Genomic DNA, 18,517 nt, shown 5'->3' with positions numbered 1-18,517 from the left:
ACACACATTAGAGCCAGTGAGTATATAACAAAAAAGGTAATGGTTTTAAGGTCAATTCAGAATGACTCCAAATGAGTACTTATGGCTGAAACACAGGGTAATTGTCTGCCTCTGTGGGCTTCACACAGCTGACTGTGGACAACAGCTAGAGAGCCCAAGGTCAGGACCAAGACCGCAGCAGGTTACTTTATCACCAGAGTGTTGGTCATGTGTTCTCTCTCCAGCCATGGTGCATCTGTCAGCAGTCCCCAAGGAAGATACCGGGATGGCAGAAGGATGGAGATACTTAGAGAGTGATGACATATTCTGGGGACTTTATAATGTTGATGGCTGTAAGATGCCTAAGATCAAATTTTTTTCCTGCTAAAAAAATATTAACAGAAAAAAATCCTACCTAGAAGAAATTTGATCTAGGTAGTAAAAAAAGGAATAACTCATGTATCTACCCTTCATTTCAAAGCCTTATGGGAAATACATGTATTCAGGCAGCATTTGCTTTTGGTTGACTCTGGGATATTTCAAGTGCAGCGACGGATATGGAGTGGACACCAATCAACCATGAATCTCCTTCCTTCAACCTTAGTGCTGTATTTCTCAAGACTCCTTCTCTGAGGCTGTGTTGATAAGGGATGGCTGCCTGAACAATGATAGGTTGTTTCTCAGTGATAGGTAGTTTTCCCAGGTGATAATGGAGTCTATGTTTGGGGAGGAAGTGTTGAGTCTCAGTCTAGTACAGAAGCAGGATGCTGATGCTGAAATGCCTTTAAGACTACTGTCTGGGCTTAGTCAGCTGGGAGTTCACGCACTCATCCTTGCACAACTACTATTTCACACACTCACACTTTACCTGTGCAAATACTCAACTAAAGGAAGCCTTTAACCTAAGGTCACACAGGAGAAGACACAGTTACACTATGGAGAAATACACTGCATGCTTGTTCTGGTTCTTATAATATCCTTACCACTCTCCATCTGACTAGCAACATGTCTTCGGAGAAGCCAGTACAGTAGCACTCTATACTCCTGAGAACTATGGTCCTGAGGCTGGCAGGAAAGCACAGCCTTATACATCATCCCATTACCCTTACATATACCTGTTGCTTCTCAAGTCTCGTGTTCCCAGTTCTCTGGTGAAATGGACCTAGTAAACTACTCTTTGGAGGGATCTGTGTCTTATTGTGTCCTTAGAAGCCACAGCAAGAACAGCAATCATCTCGGCCTCTTCCCTGTTTAAAGTGAAGGGTATCTGGAAGCCATGGGACATTATTACTCTGGAGAAGGCATTTTCTCTGTGTTTTCTCTTTCTTCTCTGGCTGCCTATTTAAGAGGGATGCTGCAGATACCAGCTTCCTGATTGCTGTCTAGAGCCCCAGTGCCACCCAATTGATGATGTCCTTCCTTCTACATTATCTGTTTTCTTCAGTGACAAAGCCTGTAAGGTCTGTGATTTGTGTCACTTCTATCTGCAGATCATCAATCCCCAAGCCTCAGGAAGACTATTTTATCTCTTTCCACAGTCACTTGAGTTCCTCAGAGGGAACAAGTTAGGGACATAACAGCTTTGGTGACCTCTTATCACCAACAGTCCCAATGCTCCATTGTTTCCTGTACCATCCCTTTGGTGCCTATATGTGCAGTTGAATTCTTTAGAATTTAGAAACACTCTAAGAGGTCATGTTCAAAGAGCATGCTTTGCTAGTTATGTTTTCTAGCCCATTCCTGTCTGTTGCTTCTCCATGTCTGTCTTTATATCCACTCGCTCACCCACTCAGTTACTCATTTACTCACTCACTCATTCACTCACTCACTCACTGTATCTCCCCTTCTACCCAAATGTATGCGACTCCTTTGCTTGTACACATGTATACACATTCACATGCATACACATACATATACAAACTCCAGTCATTGCCTTTGTCTATTATAGCTACGATAATATGTATGTTTATATTTATAAATTTTACACCCTTGGAAGTAAACTGTGAAATTATGTATGCTGTGAATAAATGCAGAGAACAAAGCCAATTTTGTTCATGTGTATTGGTGGGGGAAGTTCTTGTTGAAAATATCAATTCTGTAAGAAAAAGATAAACCTGATTTCTAACCATTCAACCTTGTAATAGGTTAAATGATAACAAACCATTCATTGATTTTGTTTTTTTTTTTTTTTAAGGTAATAAACAGAAACATGTACCAACTGAAAGAGCCAGGCAATTCAATTATAATTAGGAGAACAAAAGTGATGAGCCTGAACAATGCTGCCTTCATGTTTGGGGGATAAGTGTTGGAATGCAGAGGACATAACAATGTAGTGTTGTCTGCTCTCTTGTTTTAAAGGCGCCAATACTAATCACCTCATATTTGAGAACCATGAAATAACTGAATAAAGTACAAAACCACAGCTACAGCTCTAATAGAGAAGCTTAAAGGAAAACACCAACACAAACATAGACACAAATACAATGGAACTACACACACACACACACACGTCAGATTAATATTTTAAAAGTACTTTATTTTCACGTTCATTACTTGGTTGATTAATGTACTATCCATCCATTGATCCATCTATCCATCCACCCAATATATAATTTGGCATTCTTACTATGCTTTAAGCTCTATGCTATCAGCATATTCTTAGGAGATACATGGTGTAGATGCAAATGACCCCAAGAAATACAAATATTTCCTTTTGTTTTAAAGATTTCCTAAACTTCCCTTGTGTGGTCACAAGGAGCAATGGTTGTATTGCTGAAGAACAGCTATAGTCAGACAAGGACATGTCAACATACCTTTTGTAGCCAGACGCACGCAGTTGATTTTTGTCTCCTAGGGGGAAAAAAAGAATGAGACAGCACTTAATTAATTGTTGATTACATAAGGGTTATTATATAAAAATGCTTAGGGAATTGTGTATATACATATGTATTTAATTATAATTTAAAATTTGTCCTTTCCATTTTCCCCCCGCTATTGGGATCACCTTTTAATTTCAGCTCTCTATTTCCTCTCAGGCTCAGAACATATGTTGTTCTGTTTGTTTCATGGTACCTGCTACCTCCTCAACCTTTTCATCAGGCAGAAGTACTTTATAAATATTCTAGCACCCAGAAAGTTAAGCACTTCTCAGTGGTTATTTGAGAGTTTACAGCATTCTTTGTTCTCAAGTGTGAGGTAGCAGATGAAACCAAGCCTTCCTTAGGAAAGTTTGTTGTAAGTAGCAACACATTTACATGTATAGAATGAAGGAACATGTGACCAGAGTCAAGTCTATGTGATGTGTGTTGTGAATCACACCATGATTCCATGTCCACACCATGAGTTCATGTTCCAAATGGTTGTTTTGACCCTGAGATCTTTGATGGGTTTTATAGTCTTTTAAAACTAACTCAATCTGTCTCTGTCTCTGTTTCTATGTTTCTCTCTCTCTCTCTCTCTCTCTCTCTCTCTCTCTCTCTCTCTCTCTCATGTGTGTGTGTGCTGTGTGTGTGCACATACATGCATGTGTCAGCCTCTGTCTTTTTCTCTGTCTCCTCTATATATGTGTTTGTCATGTTGTCATGTGAATGTGTGTCTGTGTATCTGTGTGTCTGTTAGTCTGTATATAAAATCTTTACCAAGTGAACTTTTAGCTGTTTCCATGTGAACCAGTTCCACAAATCTGTGACCTTGCTGGCATTCTGTGGAGTTACAGCAAAATGTGCTCATGAGTAGAATTTTCTCAGCCTTCTCTCCTGGAACTCATTTCCCAGAGGTCCTGTACCCAGCTGAAATCCTAGCTGGCTACATTACAGTTTGAAGGCAATGTAGCAAAGAAAGTAAACGCAAGGAAGGCAAAGTATGAGATACCAAACCAAATATCTGTCAGGGACCCAAGGCTTCATATAGGATCTACTCTGTCTTGAAGGTATTTAGGTCCATCTGGTTACAAAGATTGCATTGCAGCAATAAACCCCACAGACTTCCATTCATAGGAACAGCAAAGTGTTATTCTCTACTCAGACTACCAGTTCCATATAGGTGTGTAGTTGGGTCTGAGGGATGGGATAGAGAGACATGGCATGGAAATGACATATTTACTCTGAGAGATCAAGGCGGCTGCTCTATCCATGTTTATTCCCAAGGAAAAACATGCTGAGAAGGGAAAGTCTAGCAACCAAATGCCTTGAATCAGAAGTGACACTCTTAATTCTACTCCTGTCTCATCAGCTAGAACTAGTAATATGGCCACACCCACTTTCACTGAGGAAGGGAAATGGAGTCTTCTGTATCTTATACCCAGAAGCAAAGAAGAAATGGTTGCTGGCAGAATCTTTTCCACCTATGCACAACCCTTGAAATACAACAACTTGTCTCTTCTTAGCTCAAATAGAGTTCCCTATAAGGAAGTCCTTCTGTCCTGACTCTAGCTCCTGGCTGCACAGAAAGTTTGCCCTTGCTTGTAGAGGAAAAGGGTTGAAATACTGAAAGATAATGGTCAGATCATAAGCGTTCTTCATCAACAAGCCACTGTAAGATTAGAGTTCAAGTCTTCTGAGCCATCTTTGATACTCATCCTGGGATACCTTCCCTTTTATGCCTCTCAGCGAGCAATAGCAAGAACAGAAACACACAGTCTTGGTGTTTTTGTTTTTGTTTTTGTTTTTGTTTTTTGAGACAGGGTTTCTCTGTATAGCCCTGGGTGTCCTGGAACTCACTTTGTAGACCAGGCTGGCCTTGAACTCAGAAATGTGCCTGCTTCTGCCTCCCAAGTGCTGGGATTACAGGTGTGTGCCACCATGCCCAGCTTGTACACAGTCTTTATAAAGCCTTGTCCACACATCATTATGGAACTATTGTATTGTTATTTGTATTGAGCATCTAGTAGCACAGCCAGCCTCCCATCCCAAGTTAAAAAAAAAATCATATTTATCGCTATGGGTTCTGCCTTACTTGCTCTGATTCTAATACTATTGCTATTTTAATCTCTGAATATAACACCCTATCTCATTTCTATCACTTACACATTATTAGAGAGCAGTTTTCTGTCATTTTATGCCAATAATTAGTCAGTAGTAATGAGGAGATTGCCAGAAGTAGAGTATGCATGCTGAGCTCTCCTCCTGACTGACATTCACGTGTACATCAGAGTCTTTGAACCAACTAGTTATTGGTTCACCTGACTGCTTAACCATTCGGATATTGTAAATAGCTCAGGTGTTCATGCTTTGTAACTTCCACATGGTAGAGGTGTGAGATGATGGTTAAGTTCATTGCAGATATGGATCCTCTATCTACTGCCTTTACCCAACCTATTCATCTGAGGTGCTTCTTAAAGGAAGAAGGTTAGGCTGGCATGACTTGTTCTTTGGAATGAGGGTTTCTTTTCTCATTATGAAAATGTCACTGTAAAAAAATAACTAAATTTAATAGTATGGAAAACCATGGGTTAAACAGTTCAACAAATTATGGTTCAGATATCTGAAGTATTCCTTTTAGGATTACATATGAAAATTGAAATATATATATATATATATATATATATATTAAGGAATATATCAAGAAGACAGAAATAAATATGACCAAAAAGGCATGTATTGAAAAAGAACTGATATCCAAAAGATGTGTACATGACGGTAAAGCTAACAAACTAATATTTTGCTACTGAAATTTGAAGAAAGAGGATGGTCCTTAAGTTCCTGTCATTTTTCAGTTCTGTGATTAGTTTAAAGAGCCTGAGACAGTTCGAGAAAGTGTGACCCACAGGGATCTGAAGCCCTCTAAAGGATAGGATCACGCTGACCACTGCTGGGAAACTGAAGAGTGGGAGAGGTGTAAGATGTGAGTCAGAGCCTCATCAACTTCAAATTGGTGCAAAGGAAAAAGATTTTGAAAATGTTATATAAGAAAACTTGCCATTTCCATGCATGGTAGTTACATGTAACGGTGGGTGAAGGGTGCATGAAGCCAAGACTGCTGGAGAAATTTGAAAATATAGTCATCCTTTGCTGTCTAAGCTAGATATTGTCCTGAACCTCCATGGAAACCAAACCCACCGATGTTCATGTTCCTTAAGAATGTCATCCATATCTACAACTCTGCATCTGTGAACACAGGCAGGAGGCTCAGTCTACATATCTTAACTTTAAAGAGATCTTACCCAGATACAATCTTTCTACCTAAGAGGGTACTCTCAGAAAATAACATTGAATGCAGAAAACAGCCTAATGCTTAAACATGTTGGATCCAAAGTGAAAACTAAGAGAAATATGTTTATCTAACTATGAAAGCATGAGAGAGGAAGTGGTGGCACGTCAACACAGAACATGAGGAAGCCGTTACAACTGAATAATGCTAGAACAAAACTACATAGAATCATAGGCATCAGAAAATATTAAGAAGGGAGGGGCTGGAGTGATGGCTTAGTGGTTCAAAGTACTTGCTGGCCCTGCAGATGACCCAGGTTAAGTTCCCAGCACCCATATAGAAATTCACAATGTTCTTAATGCCACGTCCACAGGATCCAGATCTCTCTTCTGACTCCGGAGCACACCAGACATATATGTGGCACACATACACATGTGCAGGCAAAACATTCCTTTTTTTTTTTTTTTTAAAGATTTATTTATTTATTATATGTAAGTACACTGTAGCTGTCTTCAGACACTCCAGAAGAGGGCACCAGATCTCATTACGGATGGTTGTGAGCCACCATGTGGTTGCTGGGATTTGAACTCTGGACCTTTGGAAGAGCAGTCGGGTGCTCTTACCCACTGAGCCATCTCACCAGCCCCCAAAACATTCCTATACACAAACTTTTTAACAAGAAAATATTAAATGAATAAGCAAAGCACTATTGTTATTATAATGAATGGGTCATTCTAAGCCTAAAGAGAAGTCCTGAAGGGAATTTAATTGTTGCAGTGCTAGTTAGATATGACACACAAAGATACATCTCAAACACATATCTTAAATACAATCTGACAGAGTTTTCAACAAGTTCATGGACACTTATGACCAGCATCCATGTCTAAGGACTCAATGTCACCAACATCTCAGATGTCACCAACATCCCAGATGTCTCTTCCAGGTGCTGTCTCAGTTCTTCCTTTTTGAAAAAGGAAAGATTAATCCACCTTCTATGGTAATTTCTTGAGGTGTATATTAATGTGGGGGTGGGGGAAGCATGGATAGATACAAGGGTTTGTTCCATCACCTATTCTTGCTCCCTGGTTCTTTCTTCCGGCTCCCTTTGAGACTTTCTAACTTTATCTAGAATCATCTTCCCCTTCACAGTTCCAAGCCCGAAAACAAAGCCATTTCCTCACATAACCCCTTCAACTCTGTACTTGGCAAAATCTGCTTGCTATACACTGGAGTGCATGTCTACATATGCTGTCTTCCTGACTTTCACAAACACGAAGCTGACATGTTCACTTTCTGCTACGCTCCTGACAGCTTTAGTTCCATAAGCAATTTGTCTTTGTTGGTTAGAATTAGGTAAAGAATTACAAAGCCCTGAATCATTCCCTTGACCTTCTGGTTGATTGGACTGTCAATGAGAAAATAGGAGACATGCTGGACACTGTAAATTCTATTACATGGACAGTCTTGCCAGTGTGCATATGTTCAGAGTCCCGATCAGATTAATAAGCAGGAAGTAGGTTCTTTCTCTGAGCTCAGACTGTGTAAGTACCTGGAGGGAATAGTACCTTTTGTTCTATCTCCACTATAACATGCTCTGGGTCTGTAATCAGTATCAGGGCAGCACACATCATTTTCCTCACCTTTCAAACAACACTCATGCTTTCCTTCCTGCCATAGACTTGACAATTGTCATACAGGTGTATGTCACCTTGGGGTTGAATTTATAACAATCTCACCTCAGTACCTGTGTTGAGACTTTCCCTTCTACTCCTAGCTCTGCCAGAGCTGGGTAAGTCCTAGCAAGCCACCATCTCTCTCTGTGGCTCTTTCCCAGAATCAAATGACAGAGGAAAAGACTCCATTTGTGGAGAAGCTGGACCATCCTGAGGACATTCTCAAACACTGGATCTAGTCTTAGCTCCCTGTACTATTACTGCTTTCTAGCATTCTACCTCCTTGATTCTGATCCCACTCTCTAGTACCTTGTCTTATGCAAGTCAGTGTTACATCACTGCCTACATTCTTTCTATAATTGCCCTTTTTTAGTAAGCCAAACCTAACTTACTCAATAATATAATATACTACTCCATACTTTAGCAGCTTATTGCAATTGTCGGATGCCCCCCCTAATGTAAGATATCAGTGCAAATATCAGCATCCAAGTATGCCCATTCCTTCTGTTTATTGGCCAGAAGTTTAAGATACATCACCTCTACCCCCCACCCCACTGAGAAGCCTTGGGAAATTGGATAATACATGCAGTTCTTATTGTATTATCCCATTAGATTCCTGATGCAGTATAATGAGGGTTTAACTTTGACCTCATGCTTTTCAAATGTTTTCCCCAGCCCCCTATCTTGAATCTTTGTCTTCTCTAACTTCCTCAGTTAGTAAGCTAGGTCTTGACCTTCAGCCTGAAGTCTTGCCTTAGTTTTTCCAGTGACTTTGGCTTATGTTCTCCATTTCCTCTAAGAGCCAAGACCCAGCAACCTACCCAATCCCTTTATCTTTATTACTTAGTCAGCTCTTCAACAGACACTTACTGAATGATCACTACGTCTCTGGCTTTGTTCTGGATACCACAGCTACAACAACAAACAAAATAGACATGGTCTGTGTCTTTGCAGGCTGAACACTCTTGGGGTAAGGATAAGCATTAAACAGCTGTCTCCACAAGTAAAATATCCAAGTGCAAGTAGCCATAAGCAATAGGAGCAAAAGCTGTTAGGTGTAAAGAAAGCAATGTGGATTGTGGGCAGGAAGGGAGATGCTATAAGGCTTTGAAAGAGTATTCAGTCGAACACTTGGAAGAGAAGTGGGAGTCAGATATATAAAGTGTCAAGGAGGGTTGTCCAGATCCAAGAACAGATATGCTGAGCATTGGAAGTAGGAAAATGAAGACCTCAGTGCAGACATGGAGAAGTCTGGAGAGGCCATGATCACAAGGAATTACTTGGGCCATGGTGTGAGTAGGAGCTATAAATAGCACTTTGCCCTATACTTTAAAAGCAAGAGAGTTATATAAACAGGAAGAAGGTAAAGTTTAGACTTTGAACATGTCAAAAGCATTGGATAAGGGAACAGACTAAAGTAATAATGAAATGAGACGGAGGATGGAAGGTGGTTGTGGATACCAACCAAAAGATGAAAGAGTGGCAATGGGTTGGATCAGGCAGAGTCCTGCAGTGGTCCTGATCCAGCCTCCCCTTACCCTAGGAATACAATGTACAGCATGACTCTGTCTGGATGAAGAGCTCCATCCCTTGCAACCACCACCTAGGCCACTCCATATTATGTAGCATAGGGTTTCTGGGTTCAACGATGACTGCACCCTCAGCCCAGGCTTCCCCCAACTCTAGGGCCCTGGTCCTTAAGCTGGTGCTCATCTTTGTTGGAATCAACTCCATGAAATAAATGCTATGAACGTTTTAAAAAAAATGACTCCACCCTTCAAACACAACTCTATATATTTTATATCTTTCCATTCTTCAACTACATTTGAACACTACGATCCCTGCCTCCTTTGTTTTCTCTCAGAAGCCAAGATTAAATGACATTTTCCAAGGTTACGCAGATGGCAAACTAGACTGAAATACAAAATAACCTTTAAGCAAGTGGCCTTTTTTCTTTGGCATCTGTATGCAACCACCTTTTGGCCATTCATCTGCTTTTTTGAGTCATCACACAAAGATGGCCGAGAACAAACAGGCTAAGTGGTTTTCAATGAAAAGAAATCTGCTTTGATTTGACATAGGAATCTCAGAGAAGTCAGAAAGTCAGAGAGGACAAAGGGAAGCACATGGCCTCCAGAAACTTAGGGAGACCCAGCATAATTAGGTGGTAGTAAGGGAGACTCCTTTGAGGGAAAGACAGAAGGGACACAGTCTTAGAGTTTTACTGTTATGGACAGACACAATGACCAAAGCAACTCTTCTTACAGGTTCAGCGGTTCAGTCCACTATCATCAAGGTGGGAGCATGGCAGCATCCAGGCAGGCATGGTTGAAGCTGAGAGTTCTATAACATCATCTGAAGGCTGCTACTAGAATACTGACTTCCAGGAAGCTAGGATGAGGATCTTAAAGCCCACACCCACACTGACACGTCTACTCCAATAAGGCCACACCTATTCCAAAAAGCCACACCTTCTAATAGTGCTACTCCCTGGGCAGAGAAAATACAAACCTTCACAGATGCCTTTTAGTTGGTAAGAGAGCCAGAGTGATACTGGATTGGGTTTACTACTGGGCATGTGTGCTAGTGCCTGTGATTACTTGGTCACTGGGGTGGAACTCAGCAAGATCTTGAGCTACAGACGGATGGTTGTACTGACAAACTGTGCGTGGTGGACATTATCCATGTCACCTTGTGAGGTGTTCATGGATAGCATCAGGCTATGCTTTTTTTTTTTTCTTTTTTCCTTGCAATAGGTAGAACCCAGAGTCTAGCTCTCAGGGAGAAAACTGCTAAGTCTCAGGTTAGCCTATTAAGAAAACATACAGCCAAGCTTAAACTCTCAAATCTTCACTTGAATGTTTTTCCTCAGGGGAGTCCACCATTTTGGCTCACCTTCTCTGTGCATCTTCCTTCAGTCAGAGGCTCCCATCAAGGTCAGGGAAGAGCAGCTCAAGTTCATCTTTAATTGCTGCTGTTGCAACCCTGTCTTCCTTGACCTGTCATCATTAGCTGCAGCTGATCACTCTTTCCCTGGCCTCTTTTATACTCTTGACCTTTGGCTTACTCTGTATTTCAGGTTTGCTCTTACCTGTCGTTTTTTTTCCCTCATTCCTACCCCCACTCTTCCCCTTTGGGTAGATATTTATCCTTTGCTAGATCAACAGTCTTTGAACATTCAGTCTTTGTGACCGTCATTGCTGTTTCTAGCACTGTTATTCTTGATAAGTAGGCTCACATAGCTGTATACTTGAGATACTGACAATTGAATATGCAGACCTTGAAAAAAATTCTAACTCAATCACTCTATCAAGCCTATTCCAAACATAATCTACCAACAGTCTTAATTAAAGTTCTTCACATCATCTTGCTACTCCGTTATTAAGTTAAAAAATTGATTTTATCATTGTCTTTTCTGGTTACATCACTTCCTATAACCAAATAAGTGTAAATTCCTATTGGCTATGAATAGTTGAAAAGTCATTAACAATGTAACATCAAATATTTCTGCATCATTTTCAGAAATAATACAGGAAAATAAAGACAGTCAGTATCTACAATCTCACCAAAATTAACAAACAGACATTATTAGTACTGCATTGTCCTTGTTTGCAACATGATAAGAGATAAATATGAACGAAATGTGTCTATGATTGTCAACACAAGCCATCACAGAGGGCAAGAGATCTCAAAAGTAAACAAATGACTATACAAATTCAACACCAATGGTACAAAGTAAACACTCAGTAAATCTATACTGCAGGGACTGGCTAGGTTTCTCAGTGGGTAAAGGTACTCGCCACCAAGCTTGACAACATGATTTCATTTTACAAATCTACATGGTGCAAGAAGAAAACAGATTCCTGAAAATTGTCCTGTGACCTCCACATTTATGAACAACCATATCCATTATACACACAGAATAAAAACATTATCTTTGGAATCTTATATGTCCCTGTCATGTCATTGCAGAGTGTTTAAATAATAAATTTAGTAAGCCATTTTAAATCTACAAAATAAAATCCTGAATAAATACTAAAGCAACCATATGCAGATGATGGAAGTGTTCCTACCAGGAAACAAACAGGCAGAAGAGAAAACAAAAGTAACCCAACACTTTACAATGAACTGAATATTCTTGAAAAAAAAACCCTCTGGTTTAGAAATAGACAAGTTAAAAGCAGAAATGTCACAGAAATCAGAGGGAGAAAATGCCAAGTAAACTAGCTTAACTCATAAAGGAAACGAAGGAAAAATGACACAAAATTACCTCCCGAAGGATGATTAATGACAAGGACCCTGAGAGAGAAGCTTAATAAACACTTGAAGAAAAAGTGACTATGAAAATGAAATAACGAGAAAAATCAAGAGTTTATAAAATGTGGCCCAAAAGTATAATCAAGAACATATGGCATGTGTATATATGGAACCCCTATTAGCCAGAAAGAACTAGATAGATAATAATAATTCAGTAGATTACTGGGAGTTAAGCTGAGTCTATATATTGAAAGAATGCATTGAGCTCTGGAGAAGTTAGCTAAGTTATATTAAATGTAGGACAAAGAACATTAAAACTGTTAAGTAAAAAAAAATCATTTAATGAGTAGAGGAAAATATCAAATATTTCCTACATGCTAATAAAAATAATGTGTATTGTGCCATTATTGGCTAAGATGAGCTATAAAGGCTCCTTTACTCTGTCGTTTAGTTTAATGTTGATGCTTTTCTCTTGATTTTGATTTGGATTATCCTGAAAACAAGGACACAACAACAATAACAACAGGACAGAAAGAAAACTCATCCGACAACATCTTGAATGAACCTAGGGTAAAAATATTTTAGCAAAAGAGTAGCAAATTGAGTCCAATGGCACATTGACATTGACAACAACGACAGCATCCATGGCTGGATAGTGGTTATCCTAGGAATGCAAGGATGACTCAATTATACAAATGAAATGCACACAAACACTACCATGTAGGACAAAACATCCTATGCTCATCTCAAAAGATTCAAAAATAAACAAGAAAACACCATAGGTACAGACCCTGGCTCTTCAATTAAAAAAAAAAAAACTAAATATAACAAACTCATAGCCAATCTCTTACTGGGTGATAGCAAAGGAGAATGTATTTTCTCTAAAGTGTTGAATAATTAATGAATAGTTATGCTCACCCTATTTTATTCTTTCCAGGTACTGGGAGCTGAACCTGGACTTCTGCTATGCTAGGCAAATACTTTGCCATGACACGATATTACTTTTTCTTTTTTCACCTTTCAAAATCTGAGACAGAATTTTTCTAAGTTGATCAAGTTGATCTTCAACTCACACTGTAGCTAACTCGAGTCTTGAACTTGTAATCTTCCAATCTTAGCCTCCAAAGTCCTTAGGATTATTTGCCTCCTGGCCTTGCCTTCATCTTTCCTCTCCAATATCACACAGAAGTGTTAGCAGAGGAATCAGATGAATGCAACACAAGACATACAAATAGAAAAGGGAAGTGCCAAACCACCCATGTGCAGAGGTCTGCTAGAAATAAGACAGAAATTAAGAAAAAGGGAGGACACAAAACCAACAACACACACATTTGGAACATTTTTCTCAGCTGGCTTGCTGAGAAAGAAACCCACAAATCTAAAAAGGCAATCTCCTTTGAAAACACTCCCAAACCAGAAACCATTTAGCCAAGGAAGCAAAGGACATCCACACTGTAACAAAACACAGGGGAAACTGAAGAGACAAACAAACAAAAGAGATGAAAAGACTTCCTATATTTATGAGTTAGAAGCATTAAGATTGTTAAAATGCTCTTATTATTCAAAACACTTTGACGATTCCATGCAATTCTTATTCTTTTTTACAAGAATCAATGACATTCTTCATATGGCTAGGAACGAAAGCTAAAGTTCATGTAGCCACGAGAAGGAATCAAAACAACCAAAATAACCTAAGGAAAAATGAGAAGTTGTAAGCCTCACCAACACCTAAACTGAAGTCATGCAATAAACATATCACAAATAAAACAAATACACTACTGGCACAAAAATGCATGCACAGGTCAATGAACAGAATTAAGATCCTAGAAACAAACACATCTGCAACCAACCAAATCTTGACAATCTCTCTGAACCTATGCATCATGGAAATGACTGCTATTTCAATGAATAATGTTGAGAAAATTGTATGCTCCTGTGTAAAGGCTGAACCGTGACTGTTAGCTGATACCCCATATAAACACCAATTCAACTGATCAAAGACTAAAATGTTGGACACAAAACTCTGAAACCACAATAAAAATACATTAGCAAAATACTTTAAAACACGATCCTAAAGTTACACCTGTCCTAATCCATACACCTTAGTTGTCCAAAGCTCTTTCTATAGTGATAAGGCCTTGTGGTCTTTTCCCAGTCCACTTTGGCACATCTACTGATGCATCCTTGTTCAATAAGAAGGCTTTATGTGTGTAGTGTCTGATATTACTAGGAGATAACCTCTCACAGCAAAATCCCTTATCCTCTGGCTCTTAAAACTCTTTCTGCCTGTTCTTAACATTGTTCTCTGAGCCTTAGACAGCAGAATATTTTGTAGTTGTGTCCACTGGGTCTGGGCTCCACAGCTATGCATTTTGATTGGTTGTTGTTTTCTAAATATTTACCCTTATACCCCCAGATGGGTCTAGTCCCCCCCTACCCCTGTCCCATCAAGGAAACTTCTTTTTGCAACTGGTGAGGACCCATTACAGCACACACACACAGACACACACACACACACACACACACAAACTACATCTTATTAGTGGACAACAAGGACAGCTGCTTCTACACAAGCAGCTACTCTTTCCCATCATCCAGTATATCCCTTTAACACATAAGCCTCAATAAATAGTTTCTCCCTTAATTTGTTTCTTGTCAGATGTTTGGTCAAAATGAGAGAAGTAGCTAATAAAATACTTTACATAGTACCTGAAATTAGCTACTGTGATGGTTTGTATATCCTTGGACCAGGGAGTGGCATCATCTGAGGGTGTGGCCTTGTTGGAATAGGTGTGACCTGGTTGGAATGGGTGTGTCACTGTGGGTGTGGGTATAAGATCCTCACCCTAGTTACCTGGAAGTCAGTCTTCCACTAGCAGCCTTTGGATGAAGACATAGAACTCTCAGCTCTACCTGTGCCATGCCTGCCTGGATACTGCCATGCACCCACCTTGATGATAATGGACTGAACCTCTGAATCTGTAAGCCAGCCCCAATTAAATGTTGTTTTATTAAGACTTGCCTTGGTCATGGTGTCTGTTCACAGCAGTAAAACCCTAACTAAGACAGCTACCATTCATCAAAAATCTAAACATCAGCAAAAATCCACGTAAGCAACTGCTTAGAAGCAACCACAGGTGGACCCATTTGTGTCTGGATGTAAAAGGCATTCTAACTACAGCTCAGTATTGAAATGCTAGAAAATAAATAAAAATGATGCATTGGATTATATTGTATCTGTTGTGATGAAAACACTTTAAGTAAAGTCAAAAGACGAGTAACAAACAGAGAAACTTGTAGCATCACCTGGAGGAAGAGTTCCGATCTGTGAAATATAAATAACCTGGAAAGTGATTGGAAAAAGGTGGAAAACTCTGAAACTGGGCACACAATATAAACAAGCAACTCAAAAAGTCTTTAAACATGCCTCAGATATAGGTTACATCAATTTAACTTGTAGTAAAAAGAAGGTAAGGCTAGATTGAGAAATATTTTTTTTAATTTTTAATATTTTTTATTACATATTTTCCTCAATTACATTTCCAATGCTATCCCAAAAGTCCCCCATAGCGCCCCCCACTTCCCTACCTACCCATTCCCATTCTTTTGGCCCTGGCATTCCCCTATATTGGGGCATATAAAGTTTGCAAGTCCAATGGGCCTCTCTTTCCAGTGATGGCCAACTAGGCCATCTTTCGATACATATGCAGCTAGAGACAAGAGCTCCGGGGTACTGGTTAGTTCATCATGTTGTTCCAACTATAGGGTTGCAGATCCCTTTAGCTCCTTGGGTACTTTCTCTAGCTTCTCCATTGGGAGCCCTGTGATACATCCAATAGCTGACTGTGAGCATCCACTCCTGTGTTTGCTAGGCCCCGGCATCGTCTCACAAGAGACAGCTATATTTGGGTCCTTTTAGCAAAATCTTGCTAGTGTATGCAATGGTGTCAGCGTTTAGAAACTGATTATGGGATGGATCCCTGGATACGGCAGTCTCTAGATGGTCCATCCTTTCATCACAGCTCCAAACTTTGTCTCTGTAACTCCTTCCATGGGTGTTTTGTTCCCAATTCTAAGAAGGGGCACAGTGTCCACACTTTGGTCTTCATTCTTCTTGAGTTTCATGCGTTTAGCAAATTGTATCTTATATCTTGCGTATCCTAAGTTTTGGGCTAATATCCACTTATCAGTGAATACATATTGTGTGAGTTCCTTTGTGACTGTGTTACCTCACTCAAGATGATGCCCTCCAGGTCCATCCATTTGGCTATGAATTTCATAAATTCATTCTTTTTAATAGCTGAGTAGTACTCCATTGTGTAAATGTACCACATTTTCTGTATCCATTCCTCTGTTGAGGGACATCTGGGTTCTTTCCAGCTTCTGGCTATTATAAATAGGGCTGCTATGAACATAGTGGAGCATGTGTCCTTCTTACCGGTTGGGACATCTTCTGGATATATGCCCAGGAGAGGTATTGCTGGATCCTCCGGTAGTACTATGTCCAATTTTCTGAGGAACCGCCAGACTGATTTCCAGAGTGGTTGTACAAGCTTGCAATCCCACCAACAATGGAGGAGTGTTCCTCTTTCTCCACATCCTCACCAGCATCTGCTGTCACCTGAATTTTTGATCTTAGCCATTCTGACTGGTGTGAGGTGGAATCTCAGGGTTGTTTTGATTTGCATTTCCCTGATGATTAAGGATTTTGAACATTTTTTCAGGTGCTTCTCTGCCATTCAGTATTCCTCAGGTGAGAATTCTTTGTTCAGTTCTGAGCCCCATTTTTTAAAGGGGTTATTTGACTTTCTGGAGTCTACCTTCTTGAGTTCTTTATACATATTGGATATTAGTCCCTTATCTGATTTAGGATAGGTAAAGATACTTTCCCAATCTGTTGGTGGTTTTTTTGTCTTATTGATGGTGTCTTTTGCCTTGCAGAAGCTTTGCAGTTTCATGAGGTCCCACTTGTCAATTCTCGATCTTACAGCACAAGCCATTGCTGTTCTATTCAAGAATTTTATGTGAAGTTCCTTGATCCACTTAGACTTGACCTTAGTACAAGGAGATAGGAATGGATCGATTCGCATTCTTCTACATATTAACAACCAGTTGTGCCAGCACCATTTGTTGAAAATTCTGTCTTTCTTCCACTGGATGTTTTTAGCTCCCTTGTCGAAGATCAAGTGACCGTAGGTGTGTGGGTTCATTTCTGGGTCTTCAATTCTATTCCATTGGTCTATTTGTCTGTCACTATACCAGTACCACTCAGTTTTTATCACAATTGCTCTGTAGTAAAGCTTTAGGTCCGGCATGGTGATTCCACCATAGGTTCTCTTAACCTTGAGAAGAGTTTTTGCTATCCTAGGTTTTTTGTTATTCCAGATGAATTTGCAGATTGCACTTTCTAATTCGTTGAAGAATTGAGTTGGAATTTTGATGGGGATTGCATTGAATCTGTAGATTGCTTTTGGCAAGATAGCCATTTTTACAATGTTGATCCTGCCAATCCATGAGCATGGGAGATCTTTCCATTTTCTGAGATCTTCTATAATTTCTTTCTTCAGAGACTTGAAGTTTTTATTATACAGATCTTTCACTTCCTTAGTTAGAGTCACGCCAAGATATTTTATATTATTTGTGACTATTGAGAAGGGTGTTGTTTCCCTAATTTCTTTCTCATCCTGTTTATTCTTTGTGTAGAGAAAGGCCATTGATTTGTTTGAGTTAATTTTATATCCAGCTACTTCACCGAAGCTGTTTATCAGGTTTAGGTGTTCTCTGGTGGAATTTTTAGGGTCACTTATATATACTATCATATCATCTGCAAAAAGTGATATTTTGACTTCATCTTTTCCAATTTGTATCCCTTTGATCTCCTTTTGTTGTTGACTTGCTCTGGTTAGGACTTCAAGTACAATGTTGAATAGGTATGGAGAAAGTGGACAGCCTTGTCTAGTCCCTGATTTTAGAGGGATTGCTTCAAGCTTCTCACCATTTACTTTGATGTTGGTTACTGGTTTGCTGTAGATTGCTTTTATCATGTTTAGGTATGGGCCTTGAATTCCTGATCTTTCCAAGACTTTTATCATGAATGGGTGTTGGATCTTGTCAAATGCTTTTTCAGCATCTAACGAGATGACCATGTGGTTTTTGTCTTTGAGTTTGTTTATATACTGGATTACGTTGATGGATTTCCGTATATTGAACCATCCCTGCATCCCTGGGATGAAACCTACTTGGTCAGGATGGATGATTGTTTTGATGTGTTCTTGGATTCGGTTAGCAAGAACTTTATTGAGGATTTTTGCATCAATATTCATAAGGGATATTGGTCTGAAGTTTTCTATCTTTGTTGGGTCTTTTTGTGGTTTAGGTATCAGAGTAATTGTGGCTTCATAGAATGAGTTGGGTAGAGTACCTTCTGTTTCTATTTTGTGGAATAGTTTGTGAAGAACTGG

At 39.6% G+C, this 18,517-nt stretch overlaps 1 protein-coding gene across 12 annotated transcripts in view; it reads right to left on the bottom strand.

Annotated features, from left to right (window-relative positions):
* The window catches only part of Ptprt (protein tyrosine phosphatase receptor type T), a 1,119,809-nt gene that overhangs the window by 209,172 nt on the left and 892,120 nt on the right, over window positions 1-18,517 (bottom strand). For all 12 annotated transcript variants that reach the window (XM_029473981.2, XM_029473985.2, XM_029473982.2 and 9 more), the window contains exon 13: window positions 2,793-2,829. In XM_029473981.2, the coding sequence (XP_029329841.1) occupies window positions 2,793-2,829 (37 nt within the window). The remainder of the gene's footprint in view (window positions 1-2,792; window positions 2,830-18,517) is intronic.

The sequence above is a fragment of the Mus caroli genome, unplaced genomic scaffold (genome assembly GCF_978045245.1).
Source record: "Mus caroli unplaced genomic scaffold, Mus_caroli_1 scaffold_2, whole genome shotgun sequence".
Taxonomy (NCBI): domain Eukaryota; kingdom Metazoa; phylum Chordata; class Mammalia; order Rodentia; family Muridae; genus Mus; species Mus caroli.
Note: the sequence above shows the minus strand (reverse complement) of the source record. Positions and strands in the feature narration are given on the sequence as shown.